General features: G+C 38.8%; 2 protein-coding genes and 1 long non-coding RNA gene across 4 annotated transcripts; 2 read left to right on the top strand and 1 right to left on the bottom strand.

Moving 5' to 3' along the window:
- The first annotated feature begins 53 nt into the window (after positions 1-53).
- On the top strand, positions 54-10,157 carry LOC147129323 (uncharacterized). Its single transcript, XR_015082604.1, has 4 exons — positions 54-241; positions 8,961-9,086; positions 9,190-9,239; positions 10,068-10,157. It is a non-coding gene; the product is annotated as an uncharacterized LOC147129323 (long non-coding RNA).
- On the bottom strand, positions 8,036-12,070 carry nt5m (5',3'-nucleotidase, mitochondrial). The gene is made up of 5 exons (XM_086016958.1): positions 11,343-12,070; positions 10,537-10,637; positions 10,411-10,471; positions 10,208-10,322; positions 8,036-9,105 (listed from the first exon to the last, which is right to left on the bottom strand). The coding sequence occupies exons 1-5, from the start codon at positions 11,613-11,615 to the stop codon at positions 8,966-8,968; spliced, it is 690 nt and encodes a 229-aa protein (XP_085873084.1). The 5' UTR covers positions 11,616-12,070; the 3' UTR covers positions 8,036-8,965.
- cops3 (COP9 signalosome subunit 3) lies at positions 11,319-18,074 on the top strand. Of its 2 annotated transcripts, XM_086016956.1 has the most exons (13): positions 11,319-11,438; positions 12,654-12,842; positions 13,594-13,723; positions 14,229-14,341; positions 14,589-14,638; positions 14,824-14,916; positions 15,158-15,337; positions 15,704-15,844; positions 15,954-16,127; positions 16,459-16,545; positions 16,646-16,759; positions 16,838-16,918; positions 17,264-18,074. In XM_086016956.1, exons 2-13 carry the CDS (start codon positions 12,788-12,790, stop codon positions 17,315-17,317), a joined length of 1,272 nt encoding a protein of 423 aa, XP_085873082.1. In that variant the 5' UTR covers positions 11,319-11,438; positions 12,654-12,787; the 3' UTR covers positions 17,318-18,074. The 2 variants fall into 2 exon arrangements, with proteins under 2 accessions (XP_085873082.1, XP_085873083.1); XM_086016957.1 differs by lacking the exons at positions 11,319-11,438; positions 12,654-12,842 and adding an exon at positions 13,211-13,323.
- The last annotated feature ends 143 nt before the right edge of the window (positions 18,075-18,217 follow it).

Here is an 18,217-nt window from a genome sequence, read left to right as displayed (position 1 = left end):
GCTACTGCGTTTAGAGGTGTGCTCTCCCTGATGGGGTCAAGGGTTAAAAGCAAGATGGCCGCCTTAAGTCAGATGTGTGGAGACAATGAGCTCGGCATGCAAGCAGGCCTCTCGGCTAGATAAGGATTTTCAAAGCATTATCTGAAAGCATCATTTGGACATTTGGAAGCATGTATTTGGAAACATCATTTGGAAGCAACCACAACTTGACCTCCGACCTCCTCGCCTGAACAAACAAATGGTGAGTCAATGCATTGAAGCACTGCTGAGACCTGGACATGCCCTTTGATTTATGAACATTGAGATTGATTGAAAAATGACTCAAACACAAAGGTTGTTGTTTTTTTTACTTACTAGCAGAAGCAGCAAGACAAAACATATGTTAAAGGTCACCTACCGGTATTAATTTGGATAAATATAGTTGATGCAATTTGTAAAATAGTTTGAAAGTGGCTAATAAAGTCAATTTACCCTTTGCCTCCATGTTTAACGTGGCAGTAATCGGCTGTAATCTGTTTATAGCCAAATTTAAGTACACAAAAAAAAACTCCATCGTATGTGGTGTTTCACTTTTGCTCAGGCATCTATGTTATGTTCCTCTTCCAAATAAGGGTTAGGGTTCATCTCAATTTGTTTCGCATTATATTTTCTAATGTTATTGTGATATTGTGGATTCAAAGGCACTTTGTATAGCATCCATGCCAAACTTGCATCACCCCCCCATCTTTCAGCCTCGCACAGCATGGGATGTTAGCCAACATTAATGTTATGTGCTTGAATCATATACAAACACCCCCCAAAAAAATCATTAAGTGAGAAAAATATTAATGAAATCACAAACATGCAGGTGGATAACTTATCTTCCGCAGTCATTTGGAGCTTATCAGTGTATTATACTGTCGGCCAGTGTAGGTGTATTTGTTCAGTAATTACATTGTGTCCTGTTGCTACATGCAGGGAAATGAACGATGCGCAGACAAATATCACACAGTAGAGGTGGCATCAAGCCAGGCCAACAGACTGACCAAAACGTGTGAATGCATGACTCATCTAATGCAACAATGACACACAAACAGTCTGTAAACTCACATCTAACAAGTCAGCATGCATGTGTGCTCGTAAATAGAAGCGACGTTATCACCAGACTTCGAGAAACTATTAAGTTAAAATCGGAAAATCAAAGCAAGATGGTCAAATAATACTGTATTTTGTAATACTTTTCCAGTGGGGGGGGGAGTAATTATTAATTGTTCAGAGCTAATAGCTTATATTTACATACTGTAGCACAGGATCAATGACTTTAAGCACTCTAATTGAAAAACACAAGACATCATAGTGCAACATCAAAGGGCAGTTGCAGGACTTGGTGCTCAACCACAGACACTATTATTAGAAATGCAAACTTGGACATTTTTTCCTTTGGAATCTAAATCTGTGGGGAGAAATTGCGTTGCAGAGCTGTCAGATGTAATACACAGCAGAGTGCATGCCAAGTCAGTAACTGGTGGTGTGACGTGCGAGCACATACAGTATTAGTCAAAAGTTTGGAAACACCCTCTAATTCAGTGGGTTTTTTTCATTATTTAAAAATGTCCTTAATTTTAGATTTATCATCGACATTATGAGGAAATGTTGATGGAATTATTTGGTTAAAAAATAAAGAGAATGTCATTGATTTATTTATTTATTTCCCCCCCCCTGTGAACTGTATGTAGGCTTGTGAGGCCCTTTGAGACTCTTTAGCCATTAATGGCTATATTAATATAATATGTTTGTGTGTGTGCATGTATTTGTATTTTTTTTTTCCCTTTCTTTTGTTCTCTTTTCATTTTCAACCTTTATTTATTTAAGGAGGGCCAGTTGAGAGCAATCTCTTTTTATAAGCTTGTTGACTTTCAGGGCACTCGAGGACACTGTATAAACAAAGTAAAAGGAAAAATAAGCAGTTAGAATAACAGAGTATAAAACATCAATTAAATATCAAATCATAAGGACAACAGCGAGCTAAGATAAATGACTGATGTCAGCGAGAGTAGGCAGGCCGGAATAGGTGTGCTCTAAGTCTGGCTTTGAAGAGGGAGGGAAGATTAGTATTTTATACTGGATGCGGTATTTGACAATAATGTGTTGTAGTGATTTGGTGGGTGGATTGGTCTAGTGACAAAATGAGCAGTAGAGTTCTGAAGAAGCTTGGCTTGTTGAGAGCGGGAGGACCACACATGACCATAAAGGAGAGTTGCAACATCGTGAAAATAACAGTGGTCCTAAAACAGACTCTTGTGTTACTTTTATCCAAATGCGCATTGATATGCATCAGAAAATTCAGAAGATGTCTATTGGAATACATTGTGGTATTCTCCAACTATGTACGTCTATCGTTTTCATGTTCATTTGAAAATATTTATTATCATACTGGAGCTCGCCAGTCCACCACTGTTCTTGTTGGTCAAGCTGCTTGGTCAAACGCATAATATATCAGTAACAGGACTTCCTGGCAAGCTGCAAAAACACAAAAATACCAGCTTTGTTATGATGTGGTAAAGAAAGACCATGTGCGAAAATGATATTACAACATGCTCTGTGTGTCTGTTTCCATTGCTGCCATAAAGTAATTAGATGGAGACGTCTATAAACAGACTGGGTGTGAGAGCTGAGGGGGAGTGCGGGCAAAGGAAAGGAACACAACCAAAGTAAATAGGAAAGAGTATCAGTAGCATGTGGTCAACCATAATGTTTGGGCTTCTATTATATGCTGAGTCTAACCACCAACGCTGACATTTGCATTGTGTTTTGGTCTTGGTTTTTTTGTTTTGTGTTCCTGCATTTCCTGTTTTTGCCTGTCTGCCTCTCTGTCATGTCTTTGTCTCCACTTCTCCACTGTCTTCTGCCAATCAGCTTTCTTTATCCCCACGTGACTTGTCTGGATGTCAAATTATTCAAAAAATAAATAGATTAAAAAAAAAAGATGGTTTAAAGCTGAATGACCCACAAGGATGTGTGCCTGTATGATGTCTCCAAATTGAATCACATTTATAAACAATGCACATTTTGAATGTTAAGTGTGCCATGACATTATTTACAGTGAAACGTGTCTGGCCAAAACAGACAACATATTTATGTAAAGTGATGTCTAGAAAGATCATTTTATGCTGCATCTATTTTTGGAAGACATCCTGCAGCCGCCATCCATCCATGCTTGGGCGGCGCATTGTGTTTTGATCTTGGATTGGTTTTGTTTTGTGTTCCTGTATCGCCTGTTTTTGCCTGTCTGCTCGTCATGTCTTTGCCTCATCATCCCCTTGTGACTTGTCCTGTCTGTTTGTTTCTGGTCATTGTCCTTTGCTGTGTACCACTATACATGCAATACTGAATAAAATGCGCTGAATGATCCCAATCTGAGGATAAACCGTTAAGGTGAATACTTCATTTAAACCAAGTGGGCCACGATTTGTTTTTGATTACTTCCAAACGGTGACATAAATGAATCCAATCACTGTGTAATCACCATCAGTCAACAACAAGATTGGCTGTGTGTAGTCTTCTTCAAATCTCCTCAGGTTTCTCCTTATGTGATGGAAAGGTTGATTGCGTGATGCTTATTCTGAAGAAGGGAAGCCACATCAATTATCATGTGATTCATGACCACACAGGCTATTCAAAAACAAACAAGAAGAAATCAGGCAAAAACACATTTATAACAGCCTTTACTTCCAGAGGGCAGAGCCTTTATGTACTGAATTTGTGACAAACGGAGCCACATGCACTAACCAATCGCATCATTTCTTCACACTGTCAGGGTCTTTTTACTCAGCACTTGGCTTCAGTAGAATTCACCACGGGGTAAGATGTGCTGCCTTACCACCCAGATGAGTCACAGTAAAAGGGACAATAATTAAACAATGAAAATGAAACATTTGATGAAAAACACTTGCAAATATATTTATATCTGATATTAGATGAATAGGATAAATAGAATACTGTTATTATGAAGGAAAATTGGTGCGTTTATATGTGGCGTCTCAACTTGCCACATGGAGTATACGTCGATGTGGCGGCCATATTGGATATGGATCATTTTTGTATTCACATTTAACTCCATGAATTCACTTCGAAATATACTAGATTCAGTTTGAAGCTTACATTTTTAATGCTTAAAGTGTGAGTCAACCCATACATATTTTTTTCAAGAATATGTTCCCAGCAGGTCCACTAATTGAAATGCGGCATTCTGATTAATTTTGCGTTTGTGGAATATAAATTAAGCAGCAAAATGTACTCGTTTTTTTTTTTTTTACTGAAAATGACATCACAACTGCTCACAACGACCAATCACGGCTGACCTGTTTTCTGAATCCGAGCCGTGATTGGTCGTTGTGAGCAGTCAGTTGTGATGTCATTTTCAGTCGACAGAAGACAAAATGGCCGCCCCCGGAGATGGCTAAAAACGAGTGGATTAACACTTATTCCACAAATGCAATATTTATCAGAATGCCCTGTTTCAACTAGGGGGCTTGCATAGAACATATTCTTGAAAAAAAAAAATGTTTACCTTGACTTCCGCTTTAAATGACATGTTCAAACTCTGTGACAAACTGTGACAAACTCACATGTGCAAAAATGAGTTAATGTGTATAAATAACAGACCCACGTGGCGACTGACCCATAGTATCGGTTTGGAAAAAGAAACGTATGAAATCGACCAAATTTGGGCATAGGAAGTTTCGGCCGAACAGTGACGATATAGCACTACTTTGAGTGCTGGTGTCAACTGAGGAAATTACAGGAAAGATGAAGTAGAAACTGACACGAATGACGCTTTTCATCAAGAAGACGTGAGTATTAAAGTGGTCGGAATGGTAAATTATATTAAATTTTGATTAATGTTCTTATCAATTACAGCATTGAAATGATTCATTTGTTAGATAATAATCCTCCAGAGGGATTTTAATGACTTTATGTAACTCAGGAAATGGGATAATTTTCTCAAATTCACACTTTTTAGTTGATGATGGACATTAATATTCAAAATCTTTGGTGGTAAATATTATTCACTGGACAGCGGCAAGGGGAACATTTAAAACGGTTACGTAACTATTAACTAAAGCGGCCACAATACCAGTAAGAGTGGTGCCATTATTTTTAAACAATTGTTGATAAATGAAAACCACTGCAAAACGACAATATGGCCCATGCTGATTCCGATATTTGGCACAATTCCTACAACTAACTGGGCAATTAAAAAAAAATATATATATACTGTATATATAATGAATACAATAAGTTAATTTTTGGTCCCTTCACACAACAATAAATATATAAATTATGGAGGGAACATTTGACTGATTTACGATAGATTGTTCTTTTGTATTTGTTTAACTTTACAACAGAGAGAAAAAAAAACGGCAAAAATAAATCGGCTGATTATTTTGACAATTTCTTGTGAGAGAATTATCTGTATCTATATCATTTTGTATATATATATATATATGTATATATATATAAAATGTGTATAGTGTATATGTATATGTATGTACTGTATATGTATGTGTGTATATGTGTATGTATGTGTGTATGTATATACGTATATGTGTATATATATACATATATATATATATGTGTCAACTGAGGAAATTGGTGTCAACTATATACATACATATACATATACATATATATATACATATATATACACACATGTATATATACATATATATATACATATATATACACACATGTATATATACATATATATACACACATGTGTATATATATATATATATATATATATATATATATATATATATATATATAAATAAATAAAAAATAGCCGGAAGAGCTGGAGGATGTTGCTGGGGAGAGGGAAGTCTGGGCTTCCCTGCTGAAGCTGCTGCCTCCGCGACCCGACTTCGGATAAGCGGGAGATAATGGATGGGATGGATATATATATATATATATATATATGTATGTATATGTGTATATATATGTATATGTATGTATGAGAGAGAGAGTGTGTGTGTGCTTGGTTTTCAGGTCCACTAGCTTATTAGCACTAGCTAAAAGAAGTATTGCAAATGCATACAGGCTGGATCCATTCTGATAATATGAATAGTAACAGACATCTAAAAGTACATTTAACAGCCTCAAATGAGGAGCACACGGGTCTTGTGTATATGCATGGCCTGTTGCTTTATCTGATATCTACTCGTGTCCTCGGATGACTTCAGACAATTAGGCTGATTGAAACATCATCCAAGGTCATGCGATGGTGTACTTTAGGACACTAACCAGCTGATGGTTGTCTTTAAGTGGTTATCAGCAGAGATGTTACACTCTAATGCAGTGATGAAGTGTGGTCTGCATACCACTACTGGTACTTGGGTTCCCTCTTGTGGTATGGAAAAGAAATACTACATAGGTTCAGTTCGCTTGTTTAACTTTTACGTTAAATACATTTTCTTCCATGTTTTTAACCATTTAGGTACAGTTTTATGTAACTTCTAGGTGCAATACATTTTTAATTAAATCATTTAAATACTTTTGTAATTTTGCTATATTTAAGATCATGTTAATGTTCAAACTCTGCATAATGTTACAGTGGCTTACAATATACAGTAAATATATTTTATGACAACGGTATTTCAAGAGCAAATATTTCTTTAGGTGGAAATTCTGCGCCACATAGACACTCATTGACCGAAAAAGTGACACGCGTGGGGTACTTGGCCAAGAGTTAACTCAGCTCCTTTGTGTCAACAACACGGCCATTGGAAGGCGCTCGCTTGGAACGATGTACTTCCGACGGCTTCCTTCCAGAGCTGACCTAGTTGCCCAGCTCTTTAATTAAACAAATATCTAAAAAATATATGCAAGCCAGCATACATTTTGGGGGGGGAAGTATTCTAGTAGAATAATGATATCTGTTTTTTCATAGCTGATATATTTCTATTTATTATAATGAAAAGGACATGAAAAATGAGAATTTATCCATACAATGTATACTGTCTTTTCTCTGTGATCAAAACACTCTCCACCTTCCTCCCACATCCCAAAAACATGCACGTTAGGTTCTCATAGTTATCTGGGATAGGCTTCAGATCACCCTCGACCCTAATGAAGGCAAGCACTCCAGAAAATGGATGAGTCGACATTCAAGCAATGGATGCAAAGCATTATGAAGAGAATGTTTACTCCTACTTAAGTGGGAAATGCATTTAGCATTAAGTAGCACAAGCTTTGTTAGGACGTTTGTTACCATGAAGCAAAATTGTTATGGTTGGCCTTAACAATGAATAAAGAAAGTGTATGTTAGTTCATGCAAGTGTGCAACCCATTTCCTTTCTTCCAAGAATGGGGAAAAAATAAGAAGAATAAGCAAGGAAAATGCAAGGATGTATAATGACTTTTCATGCCCACTAAGTGGAACAGATATATAGCTCACATGTACACTTTTCCCCATTGTGGCTTCTCTGAACTTCCGTGACAAGCTGTATTCTTGTGATGTCGGACTATATGTCAAAACCAATGTAACTGGCCTCTACAAAAATGATGGTCCACTTAATATTTTGTTGCACAACTTTTTGGGGGAAATCACTATGATCAAATATTTATGTAATGCAGTGCCCTGCACATTTTGCTCTAGAGTGCCTTGATAGTCTTGAGATTTCATTGCGTGCTGCACAGATTGAAGACACCCTGTACCTGATCCTGACGCAAAAGCAGCAGCACTGGAACATAGACAACCCTCTCATATTTCACAATAGCTAGTTTTTTTGTTTCCTTACAATGGCTTTAAAAAGTCTACATACCCCAACAACGAGAACAAGATAAATTATTTCTAAACTTTGGTCAATTAATATCTCATTATTCATATCATAAAAATTTGACATTCGAACAGGGGTGTGTAGACTTTTTATATCAATTATAAATAAAGACCCCCAAAAAATCTTTGGAAAATTACTAAGTAAAACAGCAATGAAAAGAGAATATTGCATTTATGAGATGTTCAGACAATCTAAACCAATATAGAAAAACGAAAAAATGATGTGTAAGATGGATTTATTGTCGGCAGTCTTTACAGTACATACACATTTGACACACAACATGGTTATAAACACAATATCTGTTTGTGGAGGTATTTTACCAGTCAATGGTATGTTTTAAACAGAAATAACCTAATTTGGTTCTTGTAAATGATGACATGTTACAGTACTTCGATTTTTTTTTTTTTTTAGTAAAAAAAAAAATAAAAAAACTCAGGACATTTCAGCATGTATTGTAAATGTAAAGCACAGGAGAGCAAAACTCATTCCTAAAAACAACAACTTTTTGCTGTCAAAATCTTAAAAATAATCACTCCTATTTCACCGCCTCTTATTCTAAACTAAGAGTAAAACGCATGCATTACTCTTACAATACTCAAAAATGGTGCCGCCATTCCTGTTCATATGGCAAAATAAAAAAAGAAACATTGTTAATTAAATGCATAGCTGTTAAAAATTAAAACATGCAAAGCAGCACCAAAAATAAAGGAAATGTATTTAGACACTAATTAAATGAAAAAAAACAGGCGCATCTGGTTTTCTTGTGTGTATCACACGCACCTTTAAAATCATAGGCTGACTATTGGTGTGTAATGGAGTATATGTTGTATGCCCAGTGGTTTATTCATGCACCTCTGCAAATATCCTGTTAACTTTTAAACCATTTTTCTTACACAAGCACATACGTTTGTCATTTGGTTGCTTAGTTCAGTCTGGTCTATATTTCTCACAGTACAGTATGATTAACTTGATTAAAACACGCTTCAGTCTTAGAGTGCCCACTTGTGGCCGACCAAGGAAAGACATTTCAACGAATGTGGTTTGTGTGCACCCGGTTCTTGGCTCAGTGTCCACTTGAGCGTTGGCACGCCGATATAAAGCAGCGCTGCTGATAATACATTGATCCCTCAATCTTGCATTTAGAGACGTCACTGCCTTTTGCTGTCCAGGATGGCTCTCCAGTCGTCCGACCAGGACTGCAAGCGTCTCTGCGAGGGGCTGGCGGGGAGGTGCCTGTTGTGGCAGGCGGTGAACAAAATGTGCTCCCAGGTGGGTTTGGGCTCCACACCTGCACACGGGATGTGGTCAGTCATTGAATACTTTATTACATAAGATCGCACAAGCTGTGTTCGACATTATGCGGTGTCTACAGCGTAGCTGCCCTAGAAGACACCAAGATGATGAAGCAGCTGTCTTTGAAAGGTGATGGTGAATCACTTGAAACACCCACACGGCATTACACAAGCGGCATTACGGAATCAGCCTCCCTTTTGTTTGTTTTTCATTCCCTTATAACGCACAACAGAATCCTTTTCGTACTTGAAATGTCTTGATGCAAATATTTACATTGTCGCTTACAGTGGGTCTAAAAAGTCTACACACCCCTGCATTAAATACCAGGTTTTTGTGATACAAAAAAATGAGACCACGACAAATCAACCGTTAGTGCGGCCTTTAACCTGTAAAACTAAAAATTAACCCCAAATAAAGTTTAGCTGTTTTCACAGGTTTTTCCTAATATCTTTTTTTTTTTAAGATGAAGCCTGAAGCTTTTCTGGTCACATTGAATGCTATTTCAGACTGTCCCATCTAAGGCCCTAGTTCCATCTGAAGAAAAAACAGCCTCAACGCATGATGTATGGTGCTCTTTTGGTGATTAGCAGTGTTGAGTTTAAGCCAAACATACTTTTTGGAATTAAGGCCAAAATGTTTTAACCTGGTTTTCATCAGGGCATAAAAAAATCTTTGAAACACAAGTGAGAACTAACAAATAATGAGTAAATGCGTTGTAAACAGGCAACACCACCAAGAAGGTCATTTAGGGTTAATATGGCAATGAACGAAACATTATTCTCCATAAAAAATAATGTGCCATTAAACTAGCATACTTGCACAAAATGTAATTATTGTTCTTATACTGTCACAAGTAACATTTTCTATGCTTTCAGTGTTTTGATGGAATTTTTGCCATTTGTTATTTTTGGTCATGTACTGTATTATGCACATGTTTTTTTTTTCCCATTGGCGTAGTTCTTAATTTTCAAGTAAAAACTGATTCATTCAACTGTGGCCAAAGTGCTTGTGGATATGAGGAACCCAACTACCACCGCAAAAAAAAAGGTTAGTTCAGTTTGCTTCTACATCTTTGAAATGAAAATGAAATATTTTACCTAAAATATCAGGCTTGTCGTCGATAAGGATGTCTCCACTGACCACCGTTTTGTCTCTGGTCAGGATGACCTGCTCCAGAAAGTCATGCCCCAGATGCTTTTCTACCCACGCATACTGGAAGAGAACACACACGCGCACAACAGAGGAAACGCCATGCCGTAATAGTTGCTCAAGGGGAAAATTGGTGAGCAAGACAGCGTACCTTTTCATAAGGGCAGTGCTTGAAATGCTTGATCGGGCTGGTGCAAAGAAAGACATCTGTGCTGCGGAATTGTAAGGTGGAAAAATTACACAAAAGTCGTTTTACTTATTGTTGTCGCGAACCTACTTGTCCATTTTGGCCATCTGCTTGACTGCCTCGACCCCGCCAGGGAGGGGCTCCAGCTCACTGAAGAAGCCCTTGGACTCCCAAATGCTTATGGCTTTCTCCTAGAGATAAAGAACACAAGCATGCTGTTTGTTATCAAGAGATAACAATTATTGCACACACCGCATGATTGAGATCCTATTGCTCACGTGCTTGCTATGCATTAGTACTGTGCAAAACACATGACTGATCTGTTCATATCACATATCGTCATACAATGTACAATAGCTATATTATGCTCTTCCCTATTCCTATTCATGTTGCACTCCTTAATGGGCATGGCAATTTGGTAACTCCACCCACCCTGCCCCCCAAAATTATTGAAAAATATTGGGGGGGATCAGACTGGATATGATATAAACGATTGGCAGCACAAAATGTCTCGAGAGTGAACGAGATTGTGTTTGCTGTAATGTCTTAATTTTGCGGCTCCGATCAACATCACTGATCGATCGGCAAATACACCGAGCACCGATTGTGTATTTTTTTTTTTTGTATACGATGCAAAATATTTGATACAGCCGATCAGATCTGTGTAAGTTAAGTCGAGTATGTATTACATTACATAGCTATATTAGACCTATAGCATAAGAGTATGACAGCGTCACATGCACTTGGTTAGACGTATGCATTTTGAAACTTTAAAATGTGCGTAAATATTCAATAACTAAAACTTGATTTCAAGATCAATGCGTCTCGGGTGATGTTCTTCAGCGTTTCAGTTTCTCTGTGATGGGTCGCAGGTGTAGGCATGTCGCTACGCTTACAGAGAGATCACTCCGGAGTTTCCCGTACTGCGTGGACACCCAGAACCCTCTCCTGTCCTCCAGGGCGATGTACGGCTCGTCCGGATACCTGGCCCGGTAATTCTTCAAGAACCCCCCCTCAAAGTCGGCCAGGACACCATCCATGTCAACCAGCACACGCAGTCTCTTACCAGAAACGGAGTTGTGCGTCATGTCAACGCAGCTCCCTTTAAATATGTTAGGGAGCAACGCTTTTCCTCTACCCAGGAGACGACTTTTGGTCGACAGTAGCATTATAATTGACTTCGGCGGGACCAGATAACTCTTGCCGGCGAGCTAGTGTGAAAAGTCCGCATGGAAGACAGTTTTTCATGCACGCTGCATGGATTGCATTTGTCTTCTGTTGACGTTTTGTGCCCGCATAATGTTTAAACGATCTCCGCGTGTTATCTCCACAGCTCGCATGCTATCTTGACGTTAGCTTTGAAGCTAAGTCTACAGCGGCAGAAATGTCAAACGTGACAGGCCTCTGCTGGGGTCTGATTGAGTCGCTTGTTGACGTGTTGTCAAATGTCCCGCAGCTCCCCATTACCGATCAATTAGTCAGCTTGGGAGAAAATTTTGGGCTGCAAGAAGAAAGGAACACAGGACTGTAACACTATGGTTTCATAGGTAAAACAGTTATGCTGACCAGGGAACAAACAGTACTGCCGAGAACAAAGATGTTCTGTTGAAGCAAGATGATACAACGTTAACTCTGCTCATTAAATCAAAACAAACGTGACCAAGTGGCAAAATTATTATTATTATTATTATTGTTGTTGTTGTTAATATTATTGTATGGTTGTTGTTGCTCTAGTCGTAGTAGTAGTACACAAAAGGCTTCTGAAATGTAGAACAACAGCGACAACACACACGACTGTGCATTGCTAATTCTAACATCTGATTCAAAATATCCCAGGAGCAAGTAGTTACGAAAACGCATTTACTTTTAGAATGTAATTGTCAAGCATCACAATCAAATTTATTTATTGTGGACGAATCATTTTGTTGTTGGTAGTCGCTTTCGTTTTCTCTCTTTCCAATAAGATCTTTGTCCCGGTAGATGTGACGTCAATTCCTGTTTTTCTTATTTCTTAAGGCGATATCCAACATTAATTTAGCCAATATAAGGTCCCTCAGACCATACGTACACTTGAGTAAGTGAACGTTTTAAGATTAAACGATGGCGCCACTGCTACAGAAACTTGTGTTTGTGTGAATTGTACATTGGTCTCGAAGTGCATAGGCTGGTCCTTTAAAAAAAAAGGCTTACTTAAAATCTCGTTGCAGTCCCTTCACTTCATAGGGTATCGCGAGAATACCCAGTGGCGGCTGTGTGGCCCCTGTCTCAGTACGGACCGAGTTGTTTCTGACGTTTGAATGAAAAACAGTGAAAATTACCTCCACATTGGACCCAGGATATAATGGCTTCAGCCTTGGAGCAGTTTGTGAACAATGTGCGGCAGCTTTCCGCTCAAGGTAGGCTTGCTTCACTCATTCGTATGGGAAGTACTAGCTAGTTAGCCTGCATATGCTACCCTATGCTGTACCGATAGCCAAGTCAGACACTTTTTTGCCTCATCATGTAAACACATCGCCAAAGACTCTTTCGCTGCCAATGCGAGTGTGCGAAGTATAAGCACGGTGTGTGTTAGTACCTATGACCACCGTGGATATGTGGGGGACGTGGTAGCTTTTCAAACAAAAATGTCAAAATTATACTTTCTCGTTGTGATCTGGGAAATATTTTCTGGGCACTGTCTACCGGAAGTCCCACCCTAGTCTCGCGTGATTGGCCAGCGAACGAGAATCGACTCATTTGATTGGTTTTGGTGTCCTGTCAATCACTCATGCAGTTGGTTTTTGCGAAGGCCTTGACAGGACAATTGACCGACTGGTTTCAAATTATCTCTACAGTTAATCAATACTCGAAGGTTCTAAACGGCATTGCAGGTCAAAGGTCAGCATGTTTAATGAGAACTTATATGGTGATTCAACGATATTCAACGGCATTAACACAGAGTTCTTGTATGCTCCTCTCCTGGTGTAAACTCATTCACTTTTTTTCATCTCAAGAGATTCCTGGAGATTCAAAGTTCTACAAATAAATAGTATTGCCATAAACACAGATAACTGTTGTTTTCCAAGTGCTAAATATTATACGTAAATGTCCAGCATGAGTGAATTGTCTCTGTTCTTGTACTCTTCACTGTCATTTCTTACTCTGTAGGCCAGATGACTCAGCTGTGCGAGTTGATCAACAAGAGCGGAGAGCTGCTGGCCAAGAACCTTTCACACCTGGACACGGTGCTGGGGGCCTTGGACATTCAGGAGCACTCCCTCGGTGTGCTGGCTGTTCTGTAAGTGTTCCCTCTTCAAGTCATGACACATTCATAGTCCCCAGAGAGGTCTGCTGCTGTTTGATTGCACCAGTCTCATGTTAGCTCAACTGGCATGCCTCCACATTCCATGCTGTCCTTGCTCGTTTTTATCTTTATTGTGGATGCTCTGGAAATGAGGTTTTTGTCATGACTACTATGGAGATGGTGGGCTGATAATTTTTCCCAGTTGGCATTTGTGTAACATCCTTTACTGTCTATCAAGCAGTTCTTAAAAAAAAAAAAAAAAAAAAAAAAAAAACAATTTCCAGGTTGTAAGTGTAAACACGTAGGACTAGCCATGGAGCCCAAAACTCTAATTTCACTTGATATGAATATACTGTTCCAAAAATGTGTTGATTGGGTATGCACATTTTGTAATTAGTACTAGCAAAAAATTATGAAACATAATAATCATCAATGTTTTTTGTTGTTGTTCGTTTTTAATGTTTTTAAATGCTGATCTGTCACTCCGGCTGTGTTCCAGATTTGTAAAGTTCTCCATGCCAAACATCCCTGACTTTGAGACCCTCTTTTCCCAAGTCCAGCTCTTCATCAGTACTTGCAACGGCGAGCACATTCGATATGCAACAGACACTTGTAAGTCCTGTCGATCAAACATTTTGCATAAATCGATTCAAGCAGTAACTACAGTATCTATATTTATACTCGGCATAGACCGATTATCGGTCGGACCGATCAGTGGCTCCAATATTGGGCATTTTAACTCATATCAGCATCCACCTTTTTCAAAATTCTGCTCCAAATAGACCTCTCTAACTTTTAATTGAGGAGCAGCTGTTTGATTCTTATCTCAAAACATCACTCCTTTTGTGTCCTCACATAGTTGCTGGTCTCTGCCACCAGTTGACAAATGCCCTCGTTGAGCGGAAACAGGTAAAGCTGCAGATTTACGCTATTACGTTACTGATGCTCTAGTTTCTGTCATTGAGTCATTACATAACCAGAATCATATTTTTTTTTTCTCCCCCGGTAAATATTTTAACCCGTTTTAAAGTGTGCCCCTCATTTGAGAGATTGAGTATTTCAGCAGCATTTCTTTCCTTCTCCCCCTGCGGCAGCCATTGAGGGGTGTCGTCATCCTAAAACAGGCAATAGACAAAATGCAGATGAACACAAACCAACTTACCTCAGTTCACGCAGACCTGTGTCAGGTGAGTCACCGGGCCTTCTGTTTCTCTCGCCCAACGGCGTCCACAATTAACATCATGTGGTTAAAGTCACACTTTCCAAACAGGATGTGACATCTTTGTAGTTACTAGTGTCTTTTTCTTCTTATCTTTTGTTCAATAAATCCCTCCAAATTCCGATTTAATTCTTAACACTTACTTTAAAAATGTATAGTATTATTTTTCCGTGACAAATTCCCTTTTCCCTGTCCCACGTCATTTCCAGCTGTGCTTGTTAGCGAAGTGTTTCAAGCCGGCGTTGCCCTTCCTGGAGCTTGACATGATGGACATCTGCAAGGAGAACGGAGCTTACGACGCAAAGCACTTTTTATGCTACTACTACTACGGTGGCATGATCTACATGGGCCTCAAAAATTTCGATAGAGCACTGTATTTTTACGAACAGGTACGTCCTCTGCCATATTTGAACCCTTATCGATTGTACAGGCATTTGTTTGAGAAAAATTGTAACTTTCTTACCTTACACGTTTCATCAGTGTAAAAAAAAAAATGACGCATGAGGAAGCCGTGTTTTAGAAGGTTTACCCCGATACACAACAAAACAAATTGTGCCTCCAGTCATCATAAAACCTTTTAACTGAAGGAACATTTTATCAAGTAAATTCATACAAGTGCAAAAATAAATTAACAGCTGTTAGTCAGGACATAACAATAAAACACGGTCTTGACTTGACGAAGGTGGACTGCGGATTTCAACTTTAGATCTCTCATCACGTGTCAGTTATTTATTTATCTATTTTCCTTCATGAAGGCAATAACCACTCCAGCCATGGCGGTGAGCCACATCATGTTGGAAGCCTACAAGAAATACATCCTGGTCTCACTCATTCTCCACGGCAAAGTGCAGCAGCTGCCCAAATACACCTCACAAATCGTGGGGAGGTTTATCAAGGTAAGGGTGTCCAAAAAAATCCCCATTTTTGGAGTCGTGGTGAGAATTTCAAGCCGGCCTCCATCTGGAGACCACTTGAGTTATTTCCTTCAATTTTGCTTTTCCTCAGCCCCTGAGCAACGCCTACCATGAGCTGGCTCAGATTTACACCACCAACAACCCGACGGAATTGCGCAGCGTCGTCAGCAAACACAGCGAGACGTTCACGCGAGACAACAACACGGGCCTGGTCAAGCAGTGCCTCTCCTCCCTCTACAAAAAGAACATCCAGAGGCTAACAAAGGTCAGTGTCTCTAATGAGATGGTTTCTTGTTTCATCTCTCTCCTGTTGCCTTCAGTCCACCATTTTATTGGGTCAAAAAAAATGATTAAAGGTACACACAACCAGCAAGGTTTAAATTACACCTAGAAGCAGACATATTACACTGTTGGCAGTAGTATGCATAGACACAGACCATCAAAACCCCAATCTTACTTGTCTTCTCTCCCTCAATTTTCTCAGGAATGATATAAGCTTTATTTGTGGAAAAAAAACAACTCTGTTTACGCATATAAAAATAGTGTTTTTTGTTGTTGTTTTTTTTATGTGGTCTTTTTGTTCATATCTACTGCAGACGTTCCTGACACTGTCTTTGCAAGACATGGCAAGTCGGGTGCAGCTTTCAGGGCCTCAGGAGGCAGAGAAATACGTCTTACACATGGTGAGGTGATCCGCAGTGACGGCAGCATTTGAGTTGCGTGCCGCTTTTCATCATTTGGTCCTTGTTTGAATTCCGTTGTGGATTTCTGCTTTGTGAGCAGATTGAAGATGGTGAGATCTACGCCAGCATTAACCAAAAGGACGGCATGGTGTGCTTTCATGACAACCCAGAAAAATACAACAATCCAGCAATGCTGCACAAAATTGACCAAGAGGTGAGAAAAGTTGAAGTATAAAGCGTCAAAAATGCTCATAGCCCCTCCTAAAATGTATCACCGTGCTTTATCTTTCAGATGTTGAAATGTATAGAACTGGATGAGAAGCTAAAATCTATGGATCAAGAAATCACAGTAAATCCACAATTTGTGCAGAAGGTGAGACAAAATTCACAAGTCATAAACGGAGGACCCTCTGTATTGACAAATAAAAAATTAAAACAGAGGTCACACTACACTAGAAAAAAATGTGTTGAATGTTGTGTGTTGAAAAGTAACGTTTTTTTTTCATTGTACATAATTTAGCACACAATAAATTGGGTTGATTAAATTAATGTATAATCGTGTAGTCTTTAGGTTTTTTTAACCCATTAAAATGGGACAAAGGAACTGTTCTGTTTCATCTTTTAATCATTTATTAATTAGGTTGAATAATCAACGCAATCTGTCTCTAAATGGAGTTTGCCAGATATTTCTAACATGTGACTTTTATTTTCATTTTAGAGTATGGGAACGCAGGAGGATGATGTTGGCAGCAAAACATCAAGTTACTCCTGAGGGGCTTCAGACTGCCAGAAAATGTTGCAGCCCAAAATACATTCTTCCATGGATGCATTGGACTTTTTTTTGTTTGTTTTTTTTTTAAAGAGGAAAAACAAATATTCTATTGCATAAAGACATTGGTCAAGGAAAATCTAATTTTGTGGAGTGATGATAAATTTGGTTATTCTTTCTTCACAGTTTCTGGAGGATAAAACGATCTTTACAGGAATTGAAAAGGATTACAATTTTGTCAGTGTTTTATTTATCAATGTTCAGGTTGGAGTGACAGTGCTACGTTATCACAGGACACAATAATAAAAACTGGACTTGTTTGTTCCAAGCATATTTGTGAATAACCTCACCATTCTGCTGCATGATGGCTGTAACTACTAGAAGGTATTATTACATATGAGGTAATACATCTATGGCTGGCAAGGAATAAATCTGACTATAACCTACATTTGTAACGACTACAACGATAGTTTCCCTCTCGCTTTTTGTTTAGAATGTAGTCACTGGCCAATCTGCACACTCAAATGTGTCTTTGATCACACCGGTTGCAAAGAGTCACAATCTGGCGCACTGTTTTGTTTTCTTTTCTTTTCCATTTTTTTAACACGTCGGCTCCACTAGAGGTCACTAGAGCACTGTACATAAAATCGTTTTGACAGGTTGTCATTACAAGAGGCCCAAATCAACGGATTTAACCAACCCGTTATGTCATTTGGGAGCTTTGCAGTTGTGGATCTGTAATAAAATGTTCATGAATTGGTTTCATGCTTCTGTTAAATGTGTATCGTGACAAGGAATGTTCCGTGTTTATTCATACAACGAAGGTGATTTACGATCTAAACCAATGAGTTCCTTCACACAGGCGGATGTCGCCTCTGGGAAGATTGGGCCAATCGTGGCGCA

This window comes from Filicampus tigris, chromosome 19, assembly GCF_054856515.1.
Source record: "Filicampus tigris isolate MCC_2025a chromosome 19, RoL_Ftig_1.0, whole genome shotgun sequence".
Classification (NCBI taxonomy): domain Eukaryota; kingdom Metazoa; phylum Chordata; class Actinopteri; order Syngnathiformes; family Syngnathidae; genus Filicampus; species Filicampus tigris.
The sequence above is the reverse complement of the archived record's forward strand: the minus strand, read 5'-3'. Positions and strand labels throughout refer to the sequence as shown.

Coding starts and splice junctions, on each gene's coding strand:
- nt5m (XM_086016958.1), bottom strand. CDS start 11,615: ATGCTACTGTCGACCAAAAGTCGTCTCCTGGGTAGAGGAAAAGCGTTG. Junction 10,638..11,342: donor AACTCCGGAGTGATCTCTCT/GTAAGCGTAGCG, acceptor CTTTATCTCTAG/GAGAAAGCCATAAGCATTTG. Junction 9,106..10,207: donor CGACAAGCCTGATATTTTAG/GTAAAATATTTC, acceptor TCCCGTGTGCAG/GTGTGGAGCCCAAACCCACC.
- cops3 (XM_086016956.1), top strand. CDS start 12,788: ATGGCTTCAGCCTTGGAGCAGTTTGTGAACAATGTGCGGCAGCTTTCC. Junction 16,760..16,837: donor TGCACAAAATTGACCAAGAG/GTGAGAAAAGTT, acceptor TTTATCTTTCAG/ATGTTGAAATGTATAGAACT. Junction 16,919..17,263: donor ATCCACAATTTGTGCAGAAG/GTGAGACAAAAT, acceptor TTTTCATTTTAG/AGTATGGGAACGCAGGAGGA.